The 26,012-nt window shown below is 36.3% G+C and overlaps 2 protein-coding genes and 1 long non-coding RNA gene across 4 annotated transcripts in view; 1 reads left to right on the top strand and 2 right to left on the bottom strand.

The window, feature by feature from the left end:
* LOC146485984 (clustered mitochondria protein homolog) overlaps window positions 1–15,948 on the top strand; it is a 30,619-nt gene extending 14,671 nt beyond the window's left edge. Inside the window, exons 24-50 of one of the 2 annotated variants that reach the window (XM_085102722.1) lie at window positions 296–401; window positions 534–603; window positions 898–1,075; window positions 1,217–1,285; window positions 1,488–1,549; window positions 2,020–2,097; window positions 3,396–3,466; window positions 3,788–3,860; window positions 3,998–4,064; window positions 4,249–4,301; window positions 5,001–5,042; window positions 5,192–5,249; window positions 5,821–5,914; window positions 6,010–6,086; window positions 6,287–6,396; window positions 6,935–6,986; window positions 7,511–7,607; window positions 7,836–7,878; window positions 8,716–8,796; window positions 9,479–9,604; window positions 9,852–9,937; window positions 10,649–10,684; window positions 10,784–10,877; window positions 11,906–11,989; window positions 12,119–12,178; window positions 12,691–12,788; window positions 13,855–15,948. In XM_085102722.1, the coding sequence (XP_084958848.1) occupies window positions 296–401; window positions 534–603; window positions 898–1,075; window positions 1,217–1,285; window positions 1,488–1,549; window positions 2,020–2,097; window positions 3,396–3,466; window positions 3,788–3,860; window positions 3,998–4,064; window positions 4,249–4,301; window positions 5,001–5,042; window positions 5,192–5,249; window positions 5,821–5,914; window positions 6,010–6,086; window positions 6,287–6,396; window positions 6,935–6,986; window positions 7,511–7,607; window positions 7,836–7,878; window positions 8,716–8,796; window positions 9,479–9,604; window positions 9,852–9,937; window positions 10,649–10,684; window positions 10,784–10,877; window positions 11,906–11,989; window positions 12,119–12,178; window positions 12,691–12,788; window positions 13,855–13,957 (2,168 nt within the window). In that variant the 3' untranslated portion in view covers window positions 13,958–15,948. Of the gene's footprint in view, window positions 1–286; window positions 402–533; window positions 604–897; window positions 1,076–1,216; window positions 1,286–1,487; window positions 1,550–2,019; window positions 2,098–3,395; window positions 3,467–3,787; window positions 3,861–3,997; window positions 4,065–4,248; window positions 4,302–5,000; window positions 5,043–5,191; window positions 5,250–5,820; window positions 5,915–6,009; window positions 6,087–6,286; window positions 6,397–6,934; window positions 6,987–7,510; window positions 7,608–7,835; window positions 7,879–8,715; window positions 8,797–9,478; window positions 9,605–9,851; window positions 9,938–10,648; window positions 10,685–10,783; window positions 10,878–11,905; window positions 11,990–12,118; window positions 12,179–12,690; window positions 12,789–13,854 lie in introns of both variants that reach the window. The other variant, XM_085102721.1, reaches the window with a different exon arrangement.
* LOC146485983 (uncharacterized) lies at window positions 14,445–16,580 on the bottom strand. The gene is made up of 2 exons (XR_014861414.1): window positions 15,121–16,580; window positions 14,445–15,022 (listed from the first exon to the last, which is right to left on the bottom strand). It is a non-coding gene; the product is annotated as an uncharacterized LOC146485983 (long non-coding RNA).
* Window positions 16,581–18,300: 1,720 nt separating this feature from the next.
* On the bottom strand, window positions 18,301–24,978 carry LOC146485982 (small integral membrane protein 14-like). The gene is made up of 5 exons (XM_085102723.1): window positions 24,652–24,978; window positions 24,452–24,500; window positions 20,700–20,799; window positions 19,933–19,978; window positions 18,301–19,160 (listed from the first exon to the last, which is right to left on the bottom strand). Exons 1-5 carry the CDS (start codon window positions 24,733–24,735, stop codon window positions 19,119–19,121), a joined length of 321 nt encoding a protein of 106 aa, XP_084958849.1. The 5' UTR covers window positions 24,736–24,978; the 3' UTR covers window positions 18,301–19,118.
* Window positions 24,979–26,012: the final 1,034 nt, after the last annotated feature.

Raw genomic sequence — 26,012 nt, 5'->3', positions numbered from 1 at the left:
GAAAGGATCCTACAGTCAGTATTGAGGTCTAAGTGGTACTGAAATTCTTTTACCTGGCAGAATATTTGTTACCATAATTATTTGAGTGGTTTCCTTTTACAAAAATTAAAGTTACCATTTAATAGAGGTCAAGACAATAGAAACAGCTAGTTGGGATTTAGCAAAGGGTGACCACAACTTCTTAATAGAGGTTAAAATTACAGTAGTTAAGGGAAGTAATTTTCAGGGTGACCACTTAATGTGGTGCCACTTGATACTGGTTCGACTGTATTTTTTCTGCTCATAGAAAACAAAGAAGCTTCTGATAATGCTGAGGAGAAGGAGCCCAAGTCAATGTTTCCTCGGCCGTTTAAGCACAAGCTTTGTTGCCTGAGACCAGAGTTGATTGAAGGATTCATAGCGTACGTATCAAAAACTCTTCTTCCTGTCTTGTTCTTCTAGGTGTACATTGGTACATGTACATATACTTTACAAATTGTAATGTAGTTTATGGATGCCTTTGTGTTTAACATGTCTGCTTATATATTTATTAGAATCCGTTATGTGCTTTTCCTGAAACTGGTTGCAATGCATGTGTCAGCTGCCAAACAGAAAGAAATGCAGGTTTGTAAATAAATGAAACTTCTTCTTCATTGTCAGTTTAAGTAGCCCGCTAACTGCGGGCTACAAAGGCCTTTTTTTCAGTTTGTAAAAATAAAGTTAAATGTTGTTAATTGGCCCTGCATCAGGATTTCATCCACAGACTTGCATGTCATAACCATCTTTAATTTCTAAAGGGTTAACTTGTCTCACAAAGAAGTCAACCTTGACCACAGATTTGCAACATTTCCATTGAATTACATCATCCATATTTTGTGGTATCCAAGATGGTCTTTTATTGTTTTCTTTTGATTTTAGAATAAGAGTGACGAAAAACCTGCAGATGAACAAAATGGTGAACAGACGGGATGTCCATACAAAGATAGGCTAAACAATGATGATAAAGATGATAAAGAGAGTACAAAGTTAGAAGAAGCTGTAAAAGAAGCTGAAGAAAAACAGGAAACTACAGAATCACCACCTGGAAGTTCCACAGGTTTGCATGAAGTCAGGCTGTGCACAACAGTTTTTAGATAAATTATTCAACAACTTATAGGCCTTACTGTCAAGTTGTTTCTAACAGGATGAGCTAAGTATTAATTTAATCATTTAACTTGAAACATTGTTTGTGTTCTAGATGCCAGTGATATTTCAGCAGATGCAATCAGATCAGCAGCCAAAGCTGTTGGCTCAATCAGTGACTCAGGTTTGTTGTGCAGACTGTTTTTATTGATTTTCTCATACCATCAATATGACTGGTTTCACATTCCTGTAATGTGTTTTTGCCCAACATAACTGTGTTTTCTAAGTTTCAAACTACTGTAACCTCAGAATTAATGCCACTTTGGTGAAAGATTTGTGCGTTTTATGTTTGTATCATTTTCTCTAACCAAACATTTCTATTTCAGAATTTGATGTCAGATTTAATCCTGACATTTATGCTCCTGGCACAAAGCATGCATCTTCAGAGGTGAGCAGGACTTTTCAAAGAGCCATTAAACTGTCTTTGCTTAATCGATGAGGATAAGATTTGATCTTAATGTGTGGCCCTCAGACTTAGAATTGAATTGGAATTTTGAGAGTTACCAGTAGGTTTTATTGAAAAAAGAAGCTGGACAACCTGGAGACAAAACCTTGGAGTGAGGGAACTAACAACACATTGGTGAGAGGTGCAGAGGTGTAATGACTATCATGTTAAACATCAAATTGGAGAGTTGGAATGGTTCAAGGCCCAGCCTCTGCCATTAATTAAGTTGATTCCTTAAACAAGAAACTTTACTCCACACAACTTCAGCACATTGGTTGCATGGGGCAACTACTCTCACTGATTACTGTCTTTCCTTCTTACTGAATGGTGGACACTAACCAGTATGAGTTTAACCAAACTTGTTCCTTGTATCACTGTGTACCTTAACAGTCCTGGTTTTGCTTATCTTATAGGAAGATGCTCTGTCACGCGACAAGCTACTAGTTCAAGATGCATCAGACTTTTTAGTTGAAACTGTCATCATCAAAATGGTAAAACAATTTTTTCCAACATTCACTGTTCCTCACGTTCTGTTTCTTATTTGAACTTGCAGCCTGGAGGCCTTTTTGATTTGGCGGATCTTGTTGACTACTTGCTTGGGTGTCAATCAACTTGAACAATGGTTTCTGTTAGAATTCACCTTTATAAGCCTGAGACGGGAATACCGTAAACTGCCACTTATAAGCCCTGGGCTTGTACAAGTTCATAAGGGGTTTGATATGGGCTTATAAACGGAGGGGCTTATATCAAAGGGGACTTATAACCGGCATAATAAAAAGAAAAGGTTTCAAAACAAGCTACAGCAGTGTTGATCAAAATACATTTTTCATTTACTAGTTTTTAATTAAACTCTAAAACGACAATATTTGGAACAAAATTGAAACTAACAACACAAGCGAAACTAGAGGGGGGCTTATATACGAGGGTGGGGGGGGGGGGGGCTTATAATCAGATGTAATTGTTGGTTTACAGGTAAAAGGGCCTATAACCAGGAGGACTTACAAGCGGAGGGGGTGGATGGTTGGGGTCTGGGGGCTTACAAGCGTTAATTCACGGGCTAGTCCAGTGTAATACTTACAGTGCTTAAAGTGGTGGCATGGTATGGTTATTAAAAAACTTTGGTGAAGGAAAATAGTAAGTTATTTATTAAATGAAACCCAATTAAAAGCATGGTTCTGCTTTTGTGCCCTCAACAGGCAATGTTACCCTCTGTGGTCAACTCCCATTGTCTACGACTTTTGACTTGCACCACCAAAGGAAATGAAGTAGACGTGAAGAATTTTCCGTGATTGCTCTGCCTGTTTTAATTTTTTTTTCCTTGAGCACTACCGTATTTGGAAAGGAAAACCTTGCAGATGAATGGTCTAAAATTAAACTGCTAAAATAAGAGTTGGTGATAATTACGGTGCTTCTCTTTGCCAGTGTCAACTGGCTATTCAAATCCAAGAACTGTGAGACAGAGTCATGAGTGTAAATTTAATTTGGAACCTGACAAAATGGCATCTCACAGTTCTTATGTTCTGATCAGCTTTTTGCAATCAAAATTATGGAAACCATCAGAAAGGCTTGCAATTAATTGGAAAGGTATTGAAACGGTAGCTGGTAACAATCATATAGCCCACAACACTGTTAGGGTTACTGGTCTTAAATGAGCTCTTGTTTAGATAAAGCAATTCAATTTTTAAATAATGATGAAAAGCTATTAATAGAAAGCCTCTCCAGGTAAATCTTTCACGAGCAAGAAATAGTCATGATGGTGTTATAGACTTGACATTTTGTTTCTTTTCAGGTGGAGGATTTCATCAGTTTATCACAGACACCGCTGGATGGCTCACAATTAGCAGACATCATGCATAACAGGTTTGTGTAGCATGTACATAGTCAGATTCTCCTGTACCTCAGTGGTAGAGCATCCAAAATAGTATTGGGAAGGTCATAGGTTTGACTCCTGTTGGAAAAACTCAGATTTTCTTTTTCCAGACCTGTATACTTCCAGGTATACCTGCATGACCGACTTGTAAAATTGCTGGGTAGTAAAAAGGTGTTCTATTTTCTAAGCATTGATCATTCTTATTTTTATTTTAACCAGTGGTTTGTGAAACAGGTTGATTCTTATGGGCAATTCCAAGGATGCCTGAGATTAATGGTTATTGTAATGAATAAATCTTTCTTGTTCTTCAGGGGAATCAACATGAGATACTTGGGAAAAGTAGCATCCATTTTATCTTTGCGGGCAGATCTAGAACATGTATATGTAAGTAGATTTCGCTGGTTAATTTATTGTTCTGCAGCTTGTAAAGTAGCTGGGGCAGTAAAAGGGTATTCTATTTTTTCAGCATTATTTTGTCGTGGTTTTAGCTGTTCATTGTCTTGGATGTTTGTATCTTGCAGAAAATTTCAGTCATGGAGATGATTATTAGAACTGTCAAGCAACTATTTAAAATACACATGCAGAGTGGTACGTACTTGAAGTTTTGAAATTGGTGATGTTGAGGATGATGGTGATGGATATTTTTGATCAAGAAATCCCATTTGATCTTGACAGGTTTTAATTAGACATTCACAACTTGTCACTAGTTGTGAAAGTGTTTATCTTTTTCCCATACAAATTGACAAGTTTCCTTTTTTTGCCTGTTTTTCAGCAACTCTGAGGACACTTTCAGTTGCAATTAGTCACTTTTTAAATTGTTTTCTGGTAAGTTACAGTGTTGTAAAGTTCTGTGTAAATCAAAATAATAATAACAATTAATGAACTGTTTGATTAAAGCCACTTATATTATGTTCATTTTTGTGCAGCCAGTCAAATCACAAGCCCTTGCTTAGGAGATCCTAGGAGCATTTACCTTTTGCATTGAATTTGACTGATTTGATCTGATACTCGAAAACTTTATTTTCTGAACAACTCACTAACTACTTTGTACTTTTTATCTTCATCTGGAGTGGCAGACCTGTCCAAAAAAAATAAAACAAGGTCCACGAGAACTGAATATTTCATGAGTTCTAAAAACTTTCAATATGGACTCCACCTGTTTTACTTCCCTATGTTGCATGAATTTCTGGCTTTGCCACTGATCTGAAGTTAGAAAATAAATATTAGTGGCTTAATGGTGGGTCAATAATTAACAATATTATTCCACAGGTGTCTCTTGGATATGAGATGATAGATAGCCAATGAGGTGCTGGCTATAATCATCTTGTATCCAACAAGCATCCAACAGTCAACAAATATTGCCAGATCTTGCTTATTTTGCTTTGCAAGAACAACCAGGAGACAATTTAATAGTCGCTATTTTTCAGGCATATACATGTACCATGGCTGCTAGCCAATCAAATCCCTGGAATTGCATGATACAAAGATCCAGTTTTTAATAACAGTTAATATTTCTCTTTTCAGAGTTTATATCCAGCCCCCCAGCCTCACCTTCCTGCAGAAGAGGTATGTTTGGGAACTTGCTACATTTTTAGAACACATTTTTCATAAAAATGTCACACTTTAAAGGTATGAGCCTTTTAACCTTAACATCATAATATACTTGACAGCACCACAGGAGAGTGCTGCATAACGGCTTTCATTTTTAATTGCAGGCCATTAATAAAAAGAAGAAGAGTAAAAGAAAGCCGCTAAAGACATCAGGAAATGGAGGTCAGTAGATTTCACTGGTGTGTTTTTTATCAAAATTGTCAAATTTATATGGAATGTCCAATATGACATTTGCATTTTAATTTTTTTATTTTTTTTAATGCTGGATCCCACTGGAAACAATTGACGGCTGAGAACTTGACTTTCTTGGTCAAATTTTCAGCTGATTTTTTTGTTTTATTTATTTTCCATTATGTACGGCAACCCCTTGTATTGAGGGTTATCAGCCGGTGTGGTCAGCAACAAACAACAAAAAGACAAAAATAAAATAAATAACTAGTTGGTGGCTGATTTAAGACATGTTGTTTCGGAATTGAGCAGGATCAACAACATGGTTAGGCGCACATCCACTCTTCACTGCTCTAGGTTTTGCCAGTTGAGCTCTTTAAGCATCTCTTTCAAGACAGAGATGCTTAAATGATCAAAATGGAAATCCAGCCAAAAATTTGACAATTATATTAGACAGATATTCTCTTGCAGCACTTCAATTTGCTGTGGGTCAAAATGGGCTGCTTGTTTAATTATCTTTATTATTTGTTCATTCATCATGTCCATTTATATATTCATCCATTAGCCTCTACTGTGGCTTGGGCAACCCTGACTCCAGAAGACTTGTGGAAATTAATTGTTGAAGAAACACAAAAGAACTTTGGATTTGAACTCAGCTGGTATGGATTAACTAAAGATTCTGCCAACATGTCAGAGTTTGAGAAGAGGAAAGAAACTGATTGTTTATTAAATTTGTTGTATTATTTCTTTGCAGCAAAAATAGTGATGAAGCCCTTTTGAAGTATCACATTCACAGAATTTCATTGCTGAGATCTTTCTGCTTAAGAACAGGTTAGTGATGAAAGCTTAATAAATGCTGTGCCATAACAAAACTACATTTAAAAAGACGTGATTTTCTAATTTAGAGCACATGATAAGAAATCAGTGAGCAACAAATACCATCACATCTGGTTCAAAGTAATTTTCGACCTTAAAAGACAGTTTTCTTGTAGTGAAGCAAATTAATTTGCTTCCTCTTGTTGTATTGAAAGGTGTCCAGATCTTGCTGCGAGAGTATGACTTTGAAAGTAGGAAGCACCCGACATTCACAGAGGACGATATCATGAACCTGTTTCCAATAGTGAAACACACCAACCCTAAGGTAAGGTGCTTAACAACTTACTGTTGGTAGACAAGATTGTTTTACAGTGCCACTCCATACTGTTGCCATGCATGATGCATAATACCGTGGTTAAAACAAAACAGTTTTTGGTTGTTAGTAACACGGTGGTTAAAATAAAACAGGTTTTGGTGTTTATGAATACGGTGGTTAAAGTAAAACAGTTTTTGGTGGTTATGAATACGGTGGTTAAAATATAACAGTTTTTTGGTAGTTATTAACACAGCTGCACTTAACAAATTGTTCATGACAATAAGTTGGTGACAACTTTTTGCCAATTTTGTGATGGTTTCCATTCCAACTGATCATCAAAATGCAAGATTTGTGGCCAACAGAGTTGTCTAGTTCCGTTTTTGACACTATCTCTGACAGGTCCTTTTTGTGATTGGTCTGTTTGAGTGGAAGGCCTGATCAGGAAGTTGGCAAAAATTTCCACAAATTGATCAAAAACGTTGCTTTGTGGTAATAGGACAGCATGCAGTACTGGAAAAATTTAACAAGATTCCAATTTTTTTTCCAGGCATATGATGCATCAGCCATTTTTGAGGCAGCCCAAGGACGACTTCAAGGAGGTTCGTTGCTATTAGGAACAAATGTAACTGTAATTTTGAATTCTTTTTATAAGTTGTACCTCGCCTTGCTGTTAAGTGGTTACCCAAAAGAGGGAGCATTTTGAAAGAGAATTAAGCAATAAACAACCGCATTGCATTGTCAGTATGGAAGGTGGATGGCTGGGTTCTACAGGGGCCTCCACTGTGACCAGTCAGCTCTCAGACACTATTAATAGTACTCTCATTGCTGGCAATCTCCACAACCCAGCCATAAGCCCCATATGCAGGACCTTCAGGCATCTGTCACACTGAGTTAACAGCAATCTCGTTCCTGAGGACTCTGGATACGAGATTGAGTTATAACAGTGGTGAAAGGAAAGGGAAAGGAAGGGAATTGAGAAGGCGACGTGGTATGGACATCAATAGTCTTGTAGGTCTCATTGAAATTAATGAACTCTTACGTATAAGAGGGGTTTACTCATGGTTGATGGACTGTATGCATGTTCTTTGTAAATTTAATGTTATTACTTTGCATTTCAATGCAGGCTTGCTTGGAGAAGCCCATGAACTGATGGTAGAGGCTCTTAATCTTTTCCATCAAGTGTATGGACCCTTACATGCAGACATTGCTACATGCTACAGGTATTGACTTCTTGAACAGGACGTTTTTCTGCTGTTTATTTGTTTAGTGCCGTAAATAAATTTATTGGCAGATAACTGCAAACAACTGGCCAGTAACTTGCCAAAAATAACTGTCCAGAACAAGTTCACATTACATTTTCCTGGAAAGATTGTTAAACTTGTGACTCTAAGACCAGAATGTTGCAAGTGTCGTGTTTTATTAATTGCTGTAAATATTTGAATTCTCAGGGCAATTGCAAGACTCCATTACTTGGCAGAAGATGCTGTTCAGGTAAGAGTAGTATAACTGCAATTGCAATAATGGATGATAATGATAATGATAATGATAATGATAATGTTTATTTGTGTTTTTTTTTTCTATTTACAAGTTGATTATTACAATCTTTTAATGGTGTTATATATATTAAATTAATTATTAGTTAAATTAATGTGTAAAGCAAGGAAGCTAAATAAACCATTAGGTTGTCTTGTTAGCTCCCTGGCTAATTTAGGTTCTAGATAGCAGGCAAAAAAGAAAGAAAAGAAAAGAAAAGAAAGAAAAAGAAAAACAAATGAAAAAGCAAAAAGAAGGAAGAACTTATTAATTGTAAAAAAAGTTAACGTATGTTACGAGGTCAGCATCAAAGAAAATTAGTTCATTTGTTGTTCTGACAGTAAATAATGTATAATTTGTTTCGGAAAAGCAGACACACTTTGTATGAGTGTGGAGTACTTTATATTGCCCTTGTCGCTAGAACAGTAAAATATCATTATCAGCTAGTAATTCAACAGCACAGTGTTAAAGATTCCATTATTTTTATTTCTTAAAACTTACAACCTCAAGTTTTTGAAGAAATTAAATATGCCATTCCAGGTGAGACTGAAAAAAATACCTGTGATACATTTTCAGCAGTAGAATCAGTGATCACAATCATCTATAGAAAAGAGAGAGAAAAAAACTCCACAATTAACACTACAAACATTTTATTACTTTCCTAATACAGTCTAGAGGAAAGCAGCTTTTCAGAAACTACTTAAAATTTCCCTGTGATCAGCTGTTCGTAACACCTTCAGGATTATGTCATACTTGGCTAACCTGTAAGTGTGTTCATTGTATTTCACTCTACAGGCTGTGAGTTATCAGAGGAAAGCTGTGATTGTTTGTGAGAGAGTATTTGGTGTGGATCACCCAGACACAATCATTGCTTATGTAAGTCAGCACGAGTCTATACAGTACTTGGTTCTCTGAACTTCTTCTTCTCAAACTCATTAATAATTCAAAAGCCAAAGACAAAGGGAAATCATGCACCATGACGTGTGGATCCCTGATGAAAAACTCCTCATTTTTGCATCCTTAATTTCCCCTTTCAAAATCAGTTTGTTTGAGAAGTTATATCAAACACTCGTCACAGTGTTTCATCACAATATCAAAAACCTGGAAGTTTGTCAAAAATATTCCTTTACACGTTGTATTTTCAACTCTCTTCTCAGTGTTTGATATGTGATGAAACACTGTGTCTCCTGTTCGATATATGACTTACCAGGTGTAAAGTCAGTAACAAACAGGAAAGCAGAAGACTCAATCTCTCCCTTGCCCACCCTTTTCCTTCCTTCCTTCCTTCCTTCCTTCCTTCCTTCCTTCCTTCCTTCCTTCCTTCCTTCCTTCCTTTCTTCCCTCCCTTCCTTCCTTCCTTCCTTCCTTCCTTCCTTCCTTCCTTCCTTCCTTCCTTCGTTCCTTCCTTCCTTCCTTCCTTCCTTCCTTCCTTCCTTCCTTCCTCCCTCCCTCCTCCCTTCCTCCCTCTTTTCCTTCCTTCCTTCCTTATATGACGATGTTTGGTAATTAATCCAGGCCATTAACCACATTCATTTCCTCCTTTGTATTTGGTTCACAGGTTCACCTTGCACTCTACTGTCATAACGCAGGCCTTGCATCAGTGGCTCTTAAGCTCATGTACCGAGCCAGATATTTGGCTCTGGTGGTGTATGGAGAGGGACACCCAGACATGGCCACATTTGATGTAAGTAATGCACTTCAGTCAAAATGCTGGAGGTGTTGGGGGGGGGTGGGGGGGAGAGAAAATGGGTTAGCAGACAAAGGCAACCTGATTTTTTTAATTTTGCCAATTTTCGCTCTGTGTTATACCAGCAGAAAAATAAATCAGTTGGCTGACATGTAAATTGGCCCATGTGTTTGAACATACTTATTTTTAATAAATCTATACGTGTAAATTAACCTTTACTGTCGCATTATTTTGATTCATTCAGAGCAACATTGGTCTCATCCTTCATGGACAAAGGGAGTTCAAGATATCAGAAAAGTTTCTAGAAAAAGCTCTGGATGTGCAACTTAAGTAAGTACAGTTTTGTGATAAAAACAGAAATCTTGCCCATAATCATAGGTTTTTATTTCAAACAAAGAGCAAAGCAATGGATAAAACATCAGGGCAATGTTTCCTGAAGGAATTCAAGTCAACTTGCATCTTATAGCCAATTGTAAATATTGTACATAGTTTTCATCTTTTTATTCCATAGTAATAATATAGTACAATTATTGTAATGTTAACAGGTTCTTATTATTATTTTTTTTCTTGTGGATTTTATTGTAATGTCTGTAATGCGCATTTGATTATTTTTATAGAAAATGGGAAATATAAATATTAAATGTGTGCCTTGTCAACTGGTGATGTTGTTGGGAGAAATTATGGTAGATGTTACAAATGAGTAAAAACAACATCTGGAAGCAGATTGCAGTATCAATGTGAATATGCCCTTGGTACAGCCAAATGATAAGCATTACTTTATTATAGTCAGGTGCCCATGAAGGCTTATCTTTGTTTACAATGTACTTTGGTAGTCTTTTCGATATCTCTTCAGATTATTAAAAATCTTATTTTGTTCTTTAACAGTTTTGAAATTAGCTCTCTGGTGTCAAGTGAACTTTCCATGACAAGGACGTAATATACTTAGGATCAATATATTGAGCTGTGCATGAAGATAGGTTTGACTTTTTTTTAAGTGTAGGGTTTTCAGGCACTTTAAAATTTATTTTTATTTTTTCCCAGGTATCATGGTCCAGAAAGTGTCCACACAGCCATGAGGTAACTTGCCTTCCTATGCTTATATATTTACCATGTCTTGTGTTTTCAACAACAATGATCGTTTTCTGAACAATTATTTGACTTGTGTTATTTTTCCAGTTACCACCTTGTAGCAAGGGCAAAGGCCTGTGTGAATGATTATAGAGCAGCTCTTGTTGCAGAAAAAACTGCTTTTGCCATTTACAGCAGCAAGGTAACGTCTTTGTGTTGGCCTTTGTTCTTGTTTTCTCGTGTATCAATTTTTGCTCGGAAAACAGCAAAAATATATTAGGTGCTCAGTACTGGGGAGAGGGTTAGTTCCTAAAGAAACTCAGTGGTGCTGCGTGGGTGGGGACGTGAAACGAATGTTTGGTTTATCAACAGAGTTGATAAGGTAATTAATAGTCCATTACAGAGAGATGTACATGTACATGTAAGTGCTGACATTTGAAGCCTTAGCCCTTTGCTCTGTTGCTTAGTAGGTTGTTTGCTTATTGGCTCCAAATTCATGGCAACAAAGGAAAGTGTAGTCCTAGTTGTTTCAGATAAAAGACCTGTGGGAAACTTTCATGTGGTTTACTAGTGGGAATGAAAATAAAATCCATATACACTCGATTGCAAAAACATTGACACCTAAAAAGCATAAACCGTGAACAATGAGACCCAATGGCTTTATGGGTATAAGTGTACTAGATTTATTTGCATAATATTCTATTCTCGTGCGACGGTTAATGACCAAAGTTAGTTGCACGTGGTGAATGAAAACTGTCCAAGCTTTCCAGGTTGTCCAACAAGGGCCAATTTGAGTGATATACAATTCCCGATTTGCCTACGTTCAAAACAGGCAATGAACTTAAGTAATATTTGGTAGAAAATTATTCGGAAGAATTAAGTCAGCACTTTTTTTTTTATTGCAAAGAATGAGAATGGTAAAATATTGGTTATGGAAATGAGTTTATTGTTTAAAACGCCACCCACAAATCCATTGGGTCTCATCGTTGACACCGTTTTAGGTGTCGACGTTTTTGCAATCGAGTGTATATTAGTGTAGTTTTGGTGTTGATGATGTCGGTGGTGATGGTGATGACACTGGCATTGGTGGTGGCAAGGATGGCAGTTATAGTAAAGGATAGTTTGGTGGTGGTGGCAGTGCTGGTGGCAGAGGGGATGCTGGTGATGTATAATGTTATAATTACTTTTAAATGATTACCATGTGATTGCGTGTTTCTTTGTACTTGGCAGTTTGGTGAATCAGACAGTCGTACAAGAGAGAGCTCGGAATACCTCAAGCACTGCACTCAACAAGCAGTCCTGATACAGAAAAAAGTGAGTCAAACTCTCGCAAGAACCTGACGTTTTGAAAAAAGAAAAACAGAAAGCTTCTCTTGTATATTACTGATTTCTGTCTTTGTCTTGTAGGTTGACTTAACATCTTCCTTCTCTTCTTTTTTCTAGCTCAATGAAATTTCTGGAAAAGGGACATCCAGAGAAGGAGATAATAAAAAAGTTTCAGGGGTTAGTTTTTTTTTTTTTGTCTAATACTGTGTTTAGTTGAAGAAACAAGACAAAAATAGACAATAACAGTACATAATTATATAAATAAAGTAAGTTACCAAAACATGGAAGAAATTTCAGTCAGTGGTAGTCTCCCGAGCCACAAACCTGTGTCCCTCAATGTACTAACTAAAGTCAGTTTTGATATCTCAATTTGATCGTTTGTCTCATGATTGTGAGACTGTCTGCAAAAATAGAGAAACTGACAAAGTGAATCAAGATCCAGCAGTCACAGTACATGAACATGATCTTTTGACCCCGTTGAGTTGAACGTTTTTGTTTTCTTAGAGGTCCGCTTCTAACAGTGATTGACAGCAGTGAAAAGTGTAACAGTTGGTTGAGTCTTGAACTTCAGAATCCACATGTTATTGAAAGACACATGAGTAGAATTATTGTGGACATTGAGTGTTTATCAACTCTGATCTGGACTATCCTGCTTATAGTTCATTTTACTTCACTCCTCTGTTTACCAGGTTTCTGCATTACCCCCTGATGAGGAGAACATCTCTCAGTTGATGGGGTACTTAACTGGACTTCAGGGAGTACACCCATCCAGCACATCACCCATCAAGTAGGTTGCATATTTTCTCACAATAAAAATGGTGTTGCTTTTTAAGTATGGTTAAGATTTTATTTATTTTATTTGTTTTGCCACACATTACAATACAAATTGCAAGGAAACCACAAGTTAGACTACTATTTAGACCAATCCTGAGTCTCCTGTCTCGCCAGAACTATTAATTATAGTAATAGGACAGTCAATAGGTTCAACTGCTGTTGGAAGAACTCAAATTTCTTTTTTTCAAGAATTCCTGTGTCATTGACTGCATAAAACATCATTCTCAATATACTTAGGATATTTTAACATGCAATGTGTTCTCCGATCTTCTGCCTCTTACTCATCCATAGTTAAAGTAGCTGATCATTCACTGTTGTATTTTGTGAGGAAACCTAATTTCATGTATGTAAGACTCGTGATTTCGTTTAGGTTTCCTCGCCATTTTTTTTTTACCGTCAACTCGAAAACCTGTATTCTGTATTGTACTTTGTAATGTGTGTAGTATGGCAAAAATAAAATAGGTAGATCTTAACGTGTACAAGGGCTTAAGTTTCTAAATCCATGAGATGTGAATTCACATACATTTCTTCAAGGTGAAACTGGTCTCTTAGACAGCTGTTACTTAAGTCTTCATGGACCAAAAGAACAGCTGCATTGGAGATAACTTGGAAACAGTTTAAACTGCTAAATTGATTACATGACAATGTTAATGCCAGTGTTCACACAGCATTCCAAGTGTGTTGTTCAATAACAATATTATTGACATATAATGTAGACTTCTTGTCATGTCATGATTTCTTCTTGCGGGAGGCTAGGTAGCATGGCCCAGTGATTCAATGGCACTGGACTTGTAATCCAGAGGTTCCGGGTTCCAGTCCCACTTAGCCCTGTTTTCAAGGCCACACTTTGTCAAATAGCCAACTGGACTGCCTCCCACCAGTTGGGATTTTTAACAAATGTTTTGTTCAGTATGGTATTTATTTCACTGATATGTGTCCCCAATTAGTGCTACAGTACTAAATTCTTCAACACTTGATTTTTTCCTTTTTTTTTTTTTTTTCTGTCGTATTTCTCTCAGGGATGCCTCAGCAGAAGTTAAACCAAGTCCCAAGAATACAAGCGAAGAAGCACAAGCCTTGCTTCACAGCAAACAAGCTGAGATTTTGGAAGAGATGGATTGATAACAGTGCTCCGTTACTTGGCTTTAACTCGATCATGATACATACCTCCAGCATTTGTTGCTAGAATAAGTGGATTCTACTAGTACAAGGCTCTGTGCAGTTTAGTAAAAGGAGGGACAGTCACTCAAGACTATTTAATTGCCCGGGGAAGAAACATTTAAACTGACAGGATGTGCAAAAGTGGAATGTTGACAAACAATTTGAATGCGTGATGAACTCAGTTAAGTTGATGAAAAAGTCAGTTAATTATAATTAGTTTGAATATGGTGACTGCTTTGTTTTTGCTTGTCTGTTAATGCAGATAATTAGCGAAGTGTTATAGTTGGACATTTGAGGATGTTGATTATCTGTTTGATAAAAAAAAAATTGCTTAATTAATGATATTTATGCAGTAACTAGTCTTTGCTGTCATTTGTAATTGGTGAAGGTGACTTAATGAAATCTTGAATGTCTTTTAATTACTCAGGTTTTACTGATTTTTTCCAAACCTGCTGTTAGTATTACAAACCTTTTAAGGTTTAAGTTGATCAAAAAAAGTTGCTTCAAGTCATTCTTTATTCCATTTGTTGAATGGCAAGGTAAAATTCACAGTCATGGCATGGTGAATATCTACCACAAGCTCACAGACACTGAGGCGAAAAGTTTTTGTTTTCAGTGTTGGTACATACCAAACTAGCAGATGGCGATCCCCAGGTAGTCTTTTTATTTCTGTCAAATTGGCTAAAAAATTGTCAGATTTAATCCAGGATACACTGGGTGGTGAATAGTAAATAATTTCCAACATTTGAGTTAATTGGCAATCAAAGCTTGTGAAAACGCTATTCCTTAATAGCAGTAATTATAAGTTTTCATTTTCCCTTATTTTTCATTCCACTGGCTCAAATTTTGTATTAAAATTCCAACAACGTCCTCAGTTATCTATGGTAATTTAGGGTCGATCATTAGCACTTAAAGAATGATGTCAAAAATAAAATTAAAGTAGAAATAACATGAAATAGGTGCTGTTGATTGTACTAAGAGTGGCAGAACCAGACGTTCTTAAGGAGGGGACATATATGCATGGACCTTGCTAGCAGAACCTTTCTTTTGCTTGCTCGATTTTGGTCAGTAAAGAAAGAGACAAAATTAAAGGAGGCTCTGCTTGCAGGGTGATATGCATAGACCTTGAAATTTCCCTTCTTTCTTTGAAATACTTGCTATAGGAGCCTGGGAACAAGGTGGTTGTTTCCTCGTTGACCGTACAAGTAATAGGCAACATGGAGAGACAAACGTTTGGAGGATTTTTTTTAAGGAGATTTTTCTAAAAAGATGCTTTTCTCTGATCTCTCACTGGCTACTAGCTGCTATGATCAGGTTTAATAATAATTATTTTATTACAAATGCTTACACACTAATAGTTTATAATTTTAATGTACTGAGAAACTTTCAAACGTGCCATTCAATTTCTCTACATCTTCATTAATTTCTGTCCTACCACAGTTCAATTCACCCAATCCAAACCCAGTGTTTGCTATGACATTTTACATTTTCTGTAAGTGCCACTTTTGGGGGTTCAGAAAAAGTTTTTTAATGCAAATATTTATTAATTGTTATAGCAAGACTTCAGGATAAATTTGATTGTTAATTGTCTTGCGTGTTTTTAAAATGCCTGGATGAACAGTGTTAGTATTGAATTCAGTTAATTTCATTGTGTAATTTGCATAATTGGCTGTGAATAGACAGTATTCATTTTCTCCGGATTAAGCTGGGACTAGCTTGCATGTGATGTAGTGGGGGAGTTTTTTCACATGCAAATATATTTTTTAATATTAACCACCCCCCCCCCCCCCCCCAAGAGTCTCTATTACGAGCTAGATCCAGTGAAACACAGAGAATACGAATAATGGTCCATTGTCGTACCGCTTTTTGGTAGGTTAAATATGTAGGTAATCAGTATTACAAGTATTTGAGGTGGTTTAAATTTGAAGGGAAATAAACAGACTTTCAGAAGATGCAGTTTGCCGTTTTAATGTCGTAACGTAAATATATGGTTCCCCCACACCTTACCATATTTCCTGGAACAGTGACCATTCCTTTTCAGACAAAAAACACTAGCAATGTTCTCTATTAATTTTAAGACGTTGTTTTACTTTCCAAATGACCTGTCAAACATTACAATGTAACAAATATCTGTTTCAATGTAGTCAATACACGGCTCAGGTTGATACCTCAATATCAAAAGGTGACTTAACCCTTTAACCCCTAATATTAAAGAACAAATTCTCCTATCTTGTCACATACTTTTTTTATAAAAGTAATTGGGAGAAATTATAACTAAAAATAAAACACCAAGAAAAGTCACGTCAGGGACTGAATAAGCATCGATGTTACATGGATAAATTTTATGCTGATCACTATTAGGGCTTATAACCCCTAATATCAAAGAACAAATTCTCCTATCTTGGCTCCATACTTGTCTTATAAAAGTACTGGGGAGAAGTTATTAATAAAAGTATCAAGAAAATTCACCTTGGGTGATCATATCTTTAATTCTCATGACCTCAGGGGTTGAATAAGGACCAATAACCATTGATATTACGGGGAGAAATTTTATATCTGTTTCAACAGTCAATACACATATATTACATATTTAATATTTCATATTCATTTATTGTTCACGGGTATATTATGAACTCAGAACATGACCAGCTCCCAGTTGGCTTGATAGCTCAGTTGGTAGAGCACTGCACCGGCATGGCAGAGGTTATGGGTTCAAATCCCGTTCAAGCCTGAATTTTTTTTCAGGTTTTTCGCAACAGTCTGGTTGCATATATAACTGCAAGAACCTTTTCTTCTATTCAATCTTTCATCCGCAGTGCATATACATGTTACACATGTATTTCATATTTAATATTGAGAATTAATTTGATGTTGATCACTGTTAGGGCTTAAAGGGTTTTAACATAGGATACTGCTGTTATAACCCTTGGCTTTTGCTTGTGCAGATCCATCAGTGACACGCATGTCTTGTGTGCCAGGGGGAGGGGGGTGGGGGGTATGCAGATATGTTGGTGGTGGGGAAGTGCAAATGAGACCAAGGCTCAGTGCTGAAAGCCCGATTAAGGCCATTAAGCTAATCCTGGATTAATGTGAACTCTGGTTCGAGTTTAATTACTAATCAATGACGATTCTTCCAAAACATTGTTGGCCTTCAGTTTTGCCTTAGACTTTTCTTAACCTTGAGCTTGAAATTAGCCTTTAAAACCATTTTTGACAAGCAAAATGAAAACTTTGATTAACTTTTAATTGTAGATTAGCCGTAATTTTTCTTTCGAACAACCCAGCCCAAGTTGTTACAACCAGAAAAAAATCTATTTCAGTTAACACTGGACCCAAAAAGGTCAAACTGAGCATAAAGTCAACCAAAAATTGTCCGTTTGCTACTAAAAACTCCAAAAAAAGTTCCTGACAAAATCTTATCATTTAAAGAAAGTTCACCAGAAAATTTTTAACTTAAGACCTTCAAGCTGGGGTAAATTCAGACAAGCTGCATGGGTGTAAAAGTAGCAACAGCACTTAAAATGGAACAGCTCCAAATGACCTCTATCAAGGAAACACTTACAGTACTGATACATGTAGCCTTCTGACCGCCAGGATTATTAAATGTACATGAATGGCTATGAGAGTGCCTATTTTAAGATCCTGCTCTTTTCCCTTGAATTTCCGACAGCAACATCGACATCAGGTAACATTGAAAGAGTGCCACAGGGCATTTGGAATAGAAAACAAGGGACACCCCCTTGCTGGGCTTCTACATTAAGTTGAAGTAGCCCAAATGGACAAGTTTGCGAGACTTGGCCCTGGGCAAGGATTTTTAACCTCATCTGAATAATGGATGCTTCCCCACCCACAAGAACTTGACAAAAAAAATTACTTTGATTTAATGCTCGACCCCTTGCCCACACTCCCCTCCCAAACGCCTTAACAGAAATATGCAGACATCAGATTCTTCAGATGCTTCTTAATTTTTAATTATTGAAGTTTGGTTCTACATCTTTCTCCTATATTAGTTAACATCAGAACAACTGCACATCACCAGACCTAGTTTAAGAGCAGTTTCTGCAACTTAAAGTGTGTTACCCTGTGAACAGGCAAGAATTAACAAAACGTTTGACTTGAGAAATTGAAAATTTATACCCTTTCCATTACAAAAGATGTGAATCTTCCAAACTCAAAACAGTATTTATCCCATACCCTTAAACTTAAATTGTGATTTAATTCATCTGGACTTCCGGCCAAAGATATTAGAACACAGATTCTGTGAAGATTTAATTCATCTGGACTTCCGGCCAAACATATTAGAACACAGATTCTGTGAACAAAACTCATCTGCTTTTGGATCTATTTACAGCTTGCCTAACTTTTAGTATAGACTAATATAAGAAACCTACAAAAAAGGATTATAACCAAATATTCATAGTTGCTTTGTTTAGAAATTTGAATTACCTGAAATATCTACATGTATTGATGTCACATTTATCTTCGTATAACCTCATAAACACAAGAAATATGCTATTTACAAAAAAGCAACTTACAGCTACATATATTGCTATCAAAATTTGCAGTCAATGAAAGTCCCTTAATTAACAATGTACTGTAAATCCTTGAATAAACTGCCCCTTCCCACCCCTTCTGTTTCTTTTCTGTGCCACGGACTGAAACATCAGTTTTAGTTGTTTTCTGTCATTCTTTTATACAATCATCGGTAATTCAGAATCAAAGATGAAGTACTCTTGACAACATGATCACAATTCACTACTTTGCATATTAATACTCAGTGACTGTATGGCCACCATTTGGGAAAAATAAACTTAGTGACCCTGCCTTGAATACGCACCTCCCTCAAACTAGCACCCGCTGCCTTATCCTACATTTGAGAAAAGTATTCAAGGATTTACAGCAAGTCCTTTTCATCCACAGTTGGGTCAGAAGTTAAGATAATTAAATTTTTGAGTACAATGAAAATTTTGTCACTTTCCTCTACACCGACAGTTTCAACAGTTGGATAATATTAGACTTTACAGACCTAACTTATTATTTATATGCACTATTACTAAATAACTAACTATTAATAGCAGCTTATTAATAATAATCTATACATTATTAACTTGATTGGTGCGATCTAATGCACTGGAGGAGCAGGAGGCTGTGGCCCTGGGCCATGCTGAAAAGGAAAAAAAAAACAAAACAAATTTTATTACTTTTTGCACTAGAATTAAATGCAGGGTTTTGAATGAAAGGTTTGAAGAGACCATGACTGGCAAAATGTGCAAGCATTCCAGTTAAAGATTCATGTGAATATGTTATTGGAGTAATTAAAGTGGAGTACTTAACTTTCAAACCCAAATGCAAACTCTACAGGACCAAGGACACAAATCAACTATATTATTAATGTAACACTGTCCAACTACGGCTTGTTTGTGGTACTCTTGCATGTAAATAAAGTTTAACTACGTATGTGTGTATGCATATATGTAATACAGCTTTAATAAGGTATCCCTAAAACAGTTTGGACTGTACTAGGACTAGTAATGTATGTAGGTAGGTTGGGCTGAAAGCATAAGCATCTTACGTCAAATTTTAGGTTCATCTTTCATTTCGCTCAAAAGAGCTTAAATTGTTGCATGTAGTCTTCAATTTAATAGCCGATTCCTGTGTTTTGTTTTTGTTTTGTTTTGCTTTTTTTGCTTTAATTTTTTTTCAATGCGCTGATTTATGCTTAGTTTTGAGAAAAATGATGCCAAAATGTCAAACAGCAAAAGAAAATTGAAGAAAAAAGCAGAAAACAAACACTTTGGGGAGAAAAAAAAAACATCAGTTCTTTGATTAAATTGAAAGTCACATGCAAAACCTCAGGTACTTTTGAGCAAAACAAAATATTGACCTAAAATTCAACATTATAGTTCAGCAGTTCTGCCCTCAACCATTCGACTTACATCGCTTCGACTTGGCTTCTCTGAACCTTGTCTCATACTCTGGGGTCTGAAAGCAAAAAACGTGCAACAAACACTGTAAGCATAAGCTTGCTACAAATATAGGAGCTATTAAAAACCAGACCTGTCATCAAACTTTCTAAAATATTTTTTTTCATAAACCTGGCACATTGAAGGAAAATTTTGGTTAAAAAAATGTAGGTTAAGATTAGGTGTCAAGAAATGACTGAAGTGAATCACAATATGGCAAAAGCTTCTCATTTTGTGGGTATATATTATCAAACTTTTCGTTTTTAAGTAGCGTTCATTTACAATTTAAAGCTTGTCATTGTGACCAAAATCAGGTTGCAGCTAGGAGTAGTGATGAGGGTGGCGAATACGTTTGCAGATCAGCGAATTTGGCTACAAACTTTCTTTGGATAATTTATGGATTCAGTGCATAATTTCCATGAACTTGCAGATTCTTTAAATGCAGTGAATCATGGATTTTTGCAGTTTTTTTTTTTTTTTTACCAGACCAGATATCAGATTTTATCACTTTGTTTGCATTGTGGCAAAAATATTTGTGCATCGACGGATTTGATCCAAACTAAAAAGTTTAGGCCAAATCCATTGATCCACAAAAATTGCAAAAGATAAATCTGCAAAAGCAGATTGGCAGATTCACAGAGCTTTATTTACTTCCCTTTCTGATCATATTCAAAAAATTACAAAAGATAAATCTGCAGATTCACAGAGCTCTATTTACTTCCCTCACTGATTATATTCACCTGAGAAGATACAGCACAAATGCAATCACAAGCCAAGCCATCATGATGTAGAATGCGGTATGACTGTCGCCTCCCGTATCATTACCTTGTGGCCCTGGAACTGTGTGGTAAATAAAATACAACAAAGTGTCCAGTAAACACACTCCATGATGGTGAACAGATGCACCCAGTCATTTTGAATGAATGAAAATGAATCAGGTAAAATGCTTTGTTTAAAGGAAACCTCCACTCTTGAAATAAATTAACATTAAATTGTTGAAAATACAATCTAATTTCAAATTTCATTGGAAACTTTGAAATAATATTTCTGTGTCGAACAAAACAGAATTTGATTATTGCCTATTTTTCATTTTCAATTTCCCAGGCACCCCCATCTTGGATTTCATGACATAATACGGTTGCTCACAATAGCGGCAACCGTATGACATCATGAAATCCAAAATAGCGGCACCCGGGAAATTGAAAATTGAAAGTAGGCCATAATCATACCTAATTTTTGGCACACTTGAATGTCACTTTCCACCCAAGAGAGATGGATCAGACAAGCATGTAGCAGGTAAACAATATAAAATATGAAAGAACAAAACTCAACAACCAGCACCAATAAGCTTGGGAAGTCTCTGTACACACAGATCGAACCCTAGTCCCTGAGACATGGAACCAGATTCATTATTTATATATCCACAAAAGAAGTAATCATGTGATTACAGATTAATTACTTGTGTTTGACTAAGTTGGGCTCTGAACAACTTTAATATTCATAATTAACTAACTTGGCTGACTTTGAGATTTCAATTACATCAAGAATTAGTTTCAGTTCTACTATTTTGGTGGTGTATTACACACACTACAACACATTCAGCATTCAGTTTTAAATGGATTGTCTACCCAACTGAGTGCAGTTCACTGTTTGAACACCAGACTCAAAACACACACAAATAATGAGAAATAAAAGGCAGTCAATTTTTGTCGATGACCAGTATAACGGCTAACTTGTCCATTTAACTCAGTACAGGCCATTAAAAAGATCATATAGAATAAAAAGAAAAGTTTTGACAAATCCTCTGTTAGTTTTAAATGCAAATCTCTAGCTTTTTTGCACTGCACAGATAATTTCAAAAAAATATCTGTCAATTTTTGTTACACGTTGCCGCATAGACTATAGGATGTTGAACTCCATGTCTACAATGAAATGCTTGGTGACTAAATTATATGTAGGCCAAGGTTCCCTGTATTTTTAAGTGCTGGTCCATTTTTAAATTTGAACCATTTGTTTTAGGGCGTCATCTATTGTACACACTTATATAATTCAAAACTTTACATTTTTGTCAAGTCGTGATAATTATTACCATCTGTTCAACCACTATGGTCCGTTGCTATGGTTCTGAGTCATTTTTGACAACACTTGAGATTTGCTTCACATTTGCAAGTGGTAAAGTAATACCGTCCAGTAATTAAAAATAAAGAATTGAACTAAAAATAATATTATTACTGTATTAACTGGGGCTCAGGCCTAATAAATAAACAAAAAATCATTCCAGACAAGAGCTTGAGATAGCGCATAGTCAATTACCACAGAACAGTGTTCTAGAGAGATAAAAACGCATTTGTGACAGGTTATTTTCATGAGGGCCAAAGTCCACTTCAAACGTCAAACTGTTCATGTGCTGAACCCAATACAGTTTTGGTTAACCCAAACAAATAAGTTGTTCAATAGTCGATTATGACATTGAACTTAACCAGGCCAGTTGAACTAATTCTGTAAACCTGTGGGAGAAAATTGTCGTTAACACAATATCTAGTATCGGTAAGCCCAAAAATAGTTTGTCAGAAACAAAAATGTTCTCACTGAAGTAGCAATATGGAAGGTTTACTTTCAATGATAATTTTGCCAAATTTCTAATATTAGAGCTTTCAAATGTAAAAGGATCTTGTTTGAATATTTAATTCAGCTGTGCTAAGAACATTTGACATTCACTGACTGTGCCTGATTTATGTACCACAAGCCATTTTTTACATTTTAGGCCAATCACTAGCACCAACGTACATGTACATGAAAAGTTCAAGTTCAAGACAGTCAAATATTAAGCTTAACTCTTGAGTCACTCCAAATTACACCAAATACAAGGGCCCATCTTTTCATGAACTTAATTGGAGAAATTAGGTTGCCAAATGAATAGTTTGACCCCCTTTCCCTCCCCCCCCCCCCCCTCCCTAGCCTGGTTGTTTAACCATGGGTAGCTACAAGGACAAGATCTTGATTTTGTGAACAAGGGCTCACAATTCAAAAAGAGTCTTTAAAACGTTTTGAAGGTATGTATAAAACTATAGTATGATGATTAGAAAATTTCATAGCTTCAGTACCTTTAATTAATATTACATGTATTGTCGGCCAGCATGCATAATGGAGCATTTAACCATCAAATCCGGCACTATAGACTATGGTTGGGCATTTGCATGAATTTAAACAAGTCAACCTTCAAAAGTTCAAATACCAGAGGATTTGCCCAGGGGGAGGGGGGGACAGTGTTTAAGTTTCTAACTAATCTGCTTTAGCACAGGTTGCGATAGCAGTCTGTGCATAATAAGAATTTTAGCCTGCTTTCTCAAACTTGGAAAATTACTCACAAGCCGCACCCCACTCCCTCCTAACCCACCTTTTCGCACAGCCTCACATTAATTATGTATGCATTTTGCTACTCAAACTCTATTCATATCGGCCGTTTCTGAGTCCCGGTTGCCAAGACCAAGCGCTTTGCCGAGTCATTCATTATGAAGGGAGCGCAACTCGCATAGGCCCTCGCTAAACTAGTGAAACTATGAAGATGTGTAAATAGCTTAGTTTTATATATTTTGATTATTGATTTTTAGTATATACATTTGTAAATAGTCTGTAATTTTTTTTTTTTTTCTCTACGCAATTCAGTTTATACTGCCATGTAGTGTCTTAATAAACGTATCTATCTATCTATCTATCTATCTATCTATCTATCTATCTATCTATCTAGTATGTCAGTGGTGCATGTATAATCAACGTACGGGGCTGTGTGGAAATCTTTCCGCAATTTCGAACAGCTGTTTCTGAAATGCTGTGAAGGTTTGAACAATTAAAAAACTAAATATAAAACTGCATGCCTGCTTTTAAGAACGATACATATATCAAGCATTAAAACATTGTACAAACAAAAGGAATATTCCTTAGACAGCGGTAATAAGTGATTGTGTAATATTTTTGCCTTGGATCAATATCTGCAAGCCTTTAGAGAAGTTTATTTTAGCGTATTGACCTACGCATTCCATTATGAATAATTAATAACTGACTTGAAAACGCTAATGGATGACGATTTGTTTTCGTATAAGAACGAAACACAAACTCGAAAGAGAAAATAAAAACAACGTTAGTTCAAATTTACATGCTAAAATTTGGAAAAACAAAATTAATTATAACACTGTGAGCCATAAAAATGTTAACACACCGATATTAAGCAACAACACGCTCTTGCAGTAAGCTAAGCTTAAATATTGCAGATCTAACACGGTTGTCAGAAGATTTACCGAAATAAAAACACGAAAACAGTTTGTTGAAGGTTAAAGCGACATGGCTTATAATTTAGAAATAAAGAAAATACCGAAAAAGAATTTAAGTTACTGGCTTGAGCTGAAGCAGTATACATGACAAGAACTAAATTGAGCTTAAAAATATGCAAGCTAGGATGTTTAAAGATGTTTAATCAAAAACAGTCAAGACTTACGTTCTTGCAGGCACTGGTTATCGGTGCAGTAGTTCTGCGAATCTCTTAACTGCAACGACAAACCGGAAAAATTTACACACCACCTGAATATCTTTAAATTAAGCCCACAGCAAAACCGGAGGAATTAACCGGTCGACTTAAGTTTGACTCGCAGAAAAGGGGGTTTATTCTTTTCACCTCAACACCCAATTTCTACTTACCAGAGAAATTAACCTCCTCATAGCGCCTTCATGACTGCAAATACATTCGCAAGGATCAAACGAATCCCCTCCACCACCGTCCATGTTTCACTGGCAACGAGAATATTGTATGAGTTGTTTCTGGAAACGCTACGTTCCGTTTGAGCACTACGGCTATGTCACACTATTCCTGCAGGAAATTTATTCAAAACCCAGCGATGGCAATTGTGAGAAACACAAAATACCAGCGTTTTTGCCCGATCAACACGAAAATATTAGGTAATACACTTTGCTCGTCGGGTCCAAAACACAGAGCGCCACGTACGGTTTGAATAACAATCCCGTATGACGTCAATTATGCATGCATGAAATGTCTCGAGCTAACACGCAGGTGCAAGGCTGGGGTGCAGCATACTGAACGATCATCAATTTCGATGTAATTTTAACAATTCTTTCTAATCCGTATCGTGCACAAAATTATCTAAAACCAAAGCAATCCTTGACGATTGCTGTACTGAGATGATAAAAGACTCCTTCCAAAATCGCGCGCAAAGAACAATAATTATGATCATTTTTTGGACCCATATTTTTTCTAATGGCAGCTGAATAAATTTCTTGTTTTAAAAGTCATGCACCTTTTCCATGGCAACATTGATTTTCCGACATTAACGTAAACATATTATGATTACAGCTGCGTTCTTACTAATTCTTTGCAACAAAATAGAGTTTTTGACTAAACATTTTTCTGTAATTTTTGTTTCTTACTCCATGCACAACGGCGGGAAAAGTGCGATATAGATGATATAGTAATAATGACTTGTGTGAAATTGGCAAGGGCCACTTCTGCAAACGATTGCCCAATATTTCGGTCAGACAAAAATAACGTACTCAGGTCTCTCAGGCGCTAGATAGGGAAGAACATTTACATTTAATTTTAAGAGGAAATACAGCCAACCCTATTGATTGCGGACACTCTCGGGACCGCAAGTTAGTGTCGTTATATAATTAATAGCAAGAGTCCGTAATGGCAGGAATTTATTTCAGTCAAACGTCTATACTCTATTTTTTCCGGGGATTTAGCTGCTGTCCGTATTATCGGGGTGTTCGTAATAGCGAGTTGTTCGCAAGGCAACAGTTGACTGTACACTTGAAGCTAGCGTCACGATAAAGGAAAGTTTTGTCTAACCAAAATATTGGACAATCTTCAATTAGCCTAAAAGTCTACCCAAGTTGTTTTATGATATAGTAACGCTCATTTTGATAACGTCAAACAGAAAAACAAGGAATGTCCTTACTAGTTGAATCAACATATCACAATCTGTAAGGTCATGACAGATACAATAGACTTGATAGCTTTCCTGATTTTGATTGGTTAGTAACAA

Source organism: Pavona decussata, unplaced genomic scaffold (assembly GCF_977016875.1).
Source record: "Pavona decussata unplaced genomic scaffold, jaPavDecu1.1 SCAFFOLD_23, whole genome shotgun sequence".
Lineage (NCBI taxonomy): Eukaryota > Metazoa > Cnidaria > Anthozoa > Scleractinia > Agariciidae > Pavona > Pavona decussata.
The sequence above is the reverse complement of the archived record's forward strand: the minus strand, read 5'-3'. Positions and strand labels throughout refer to the sequence as shown.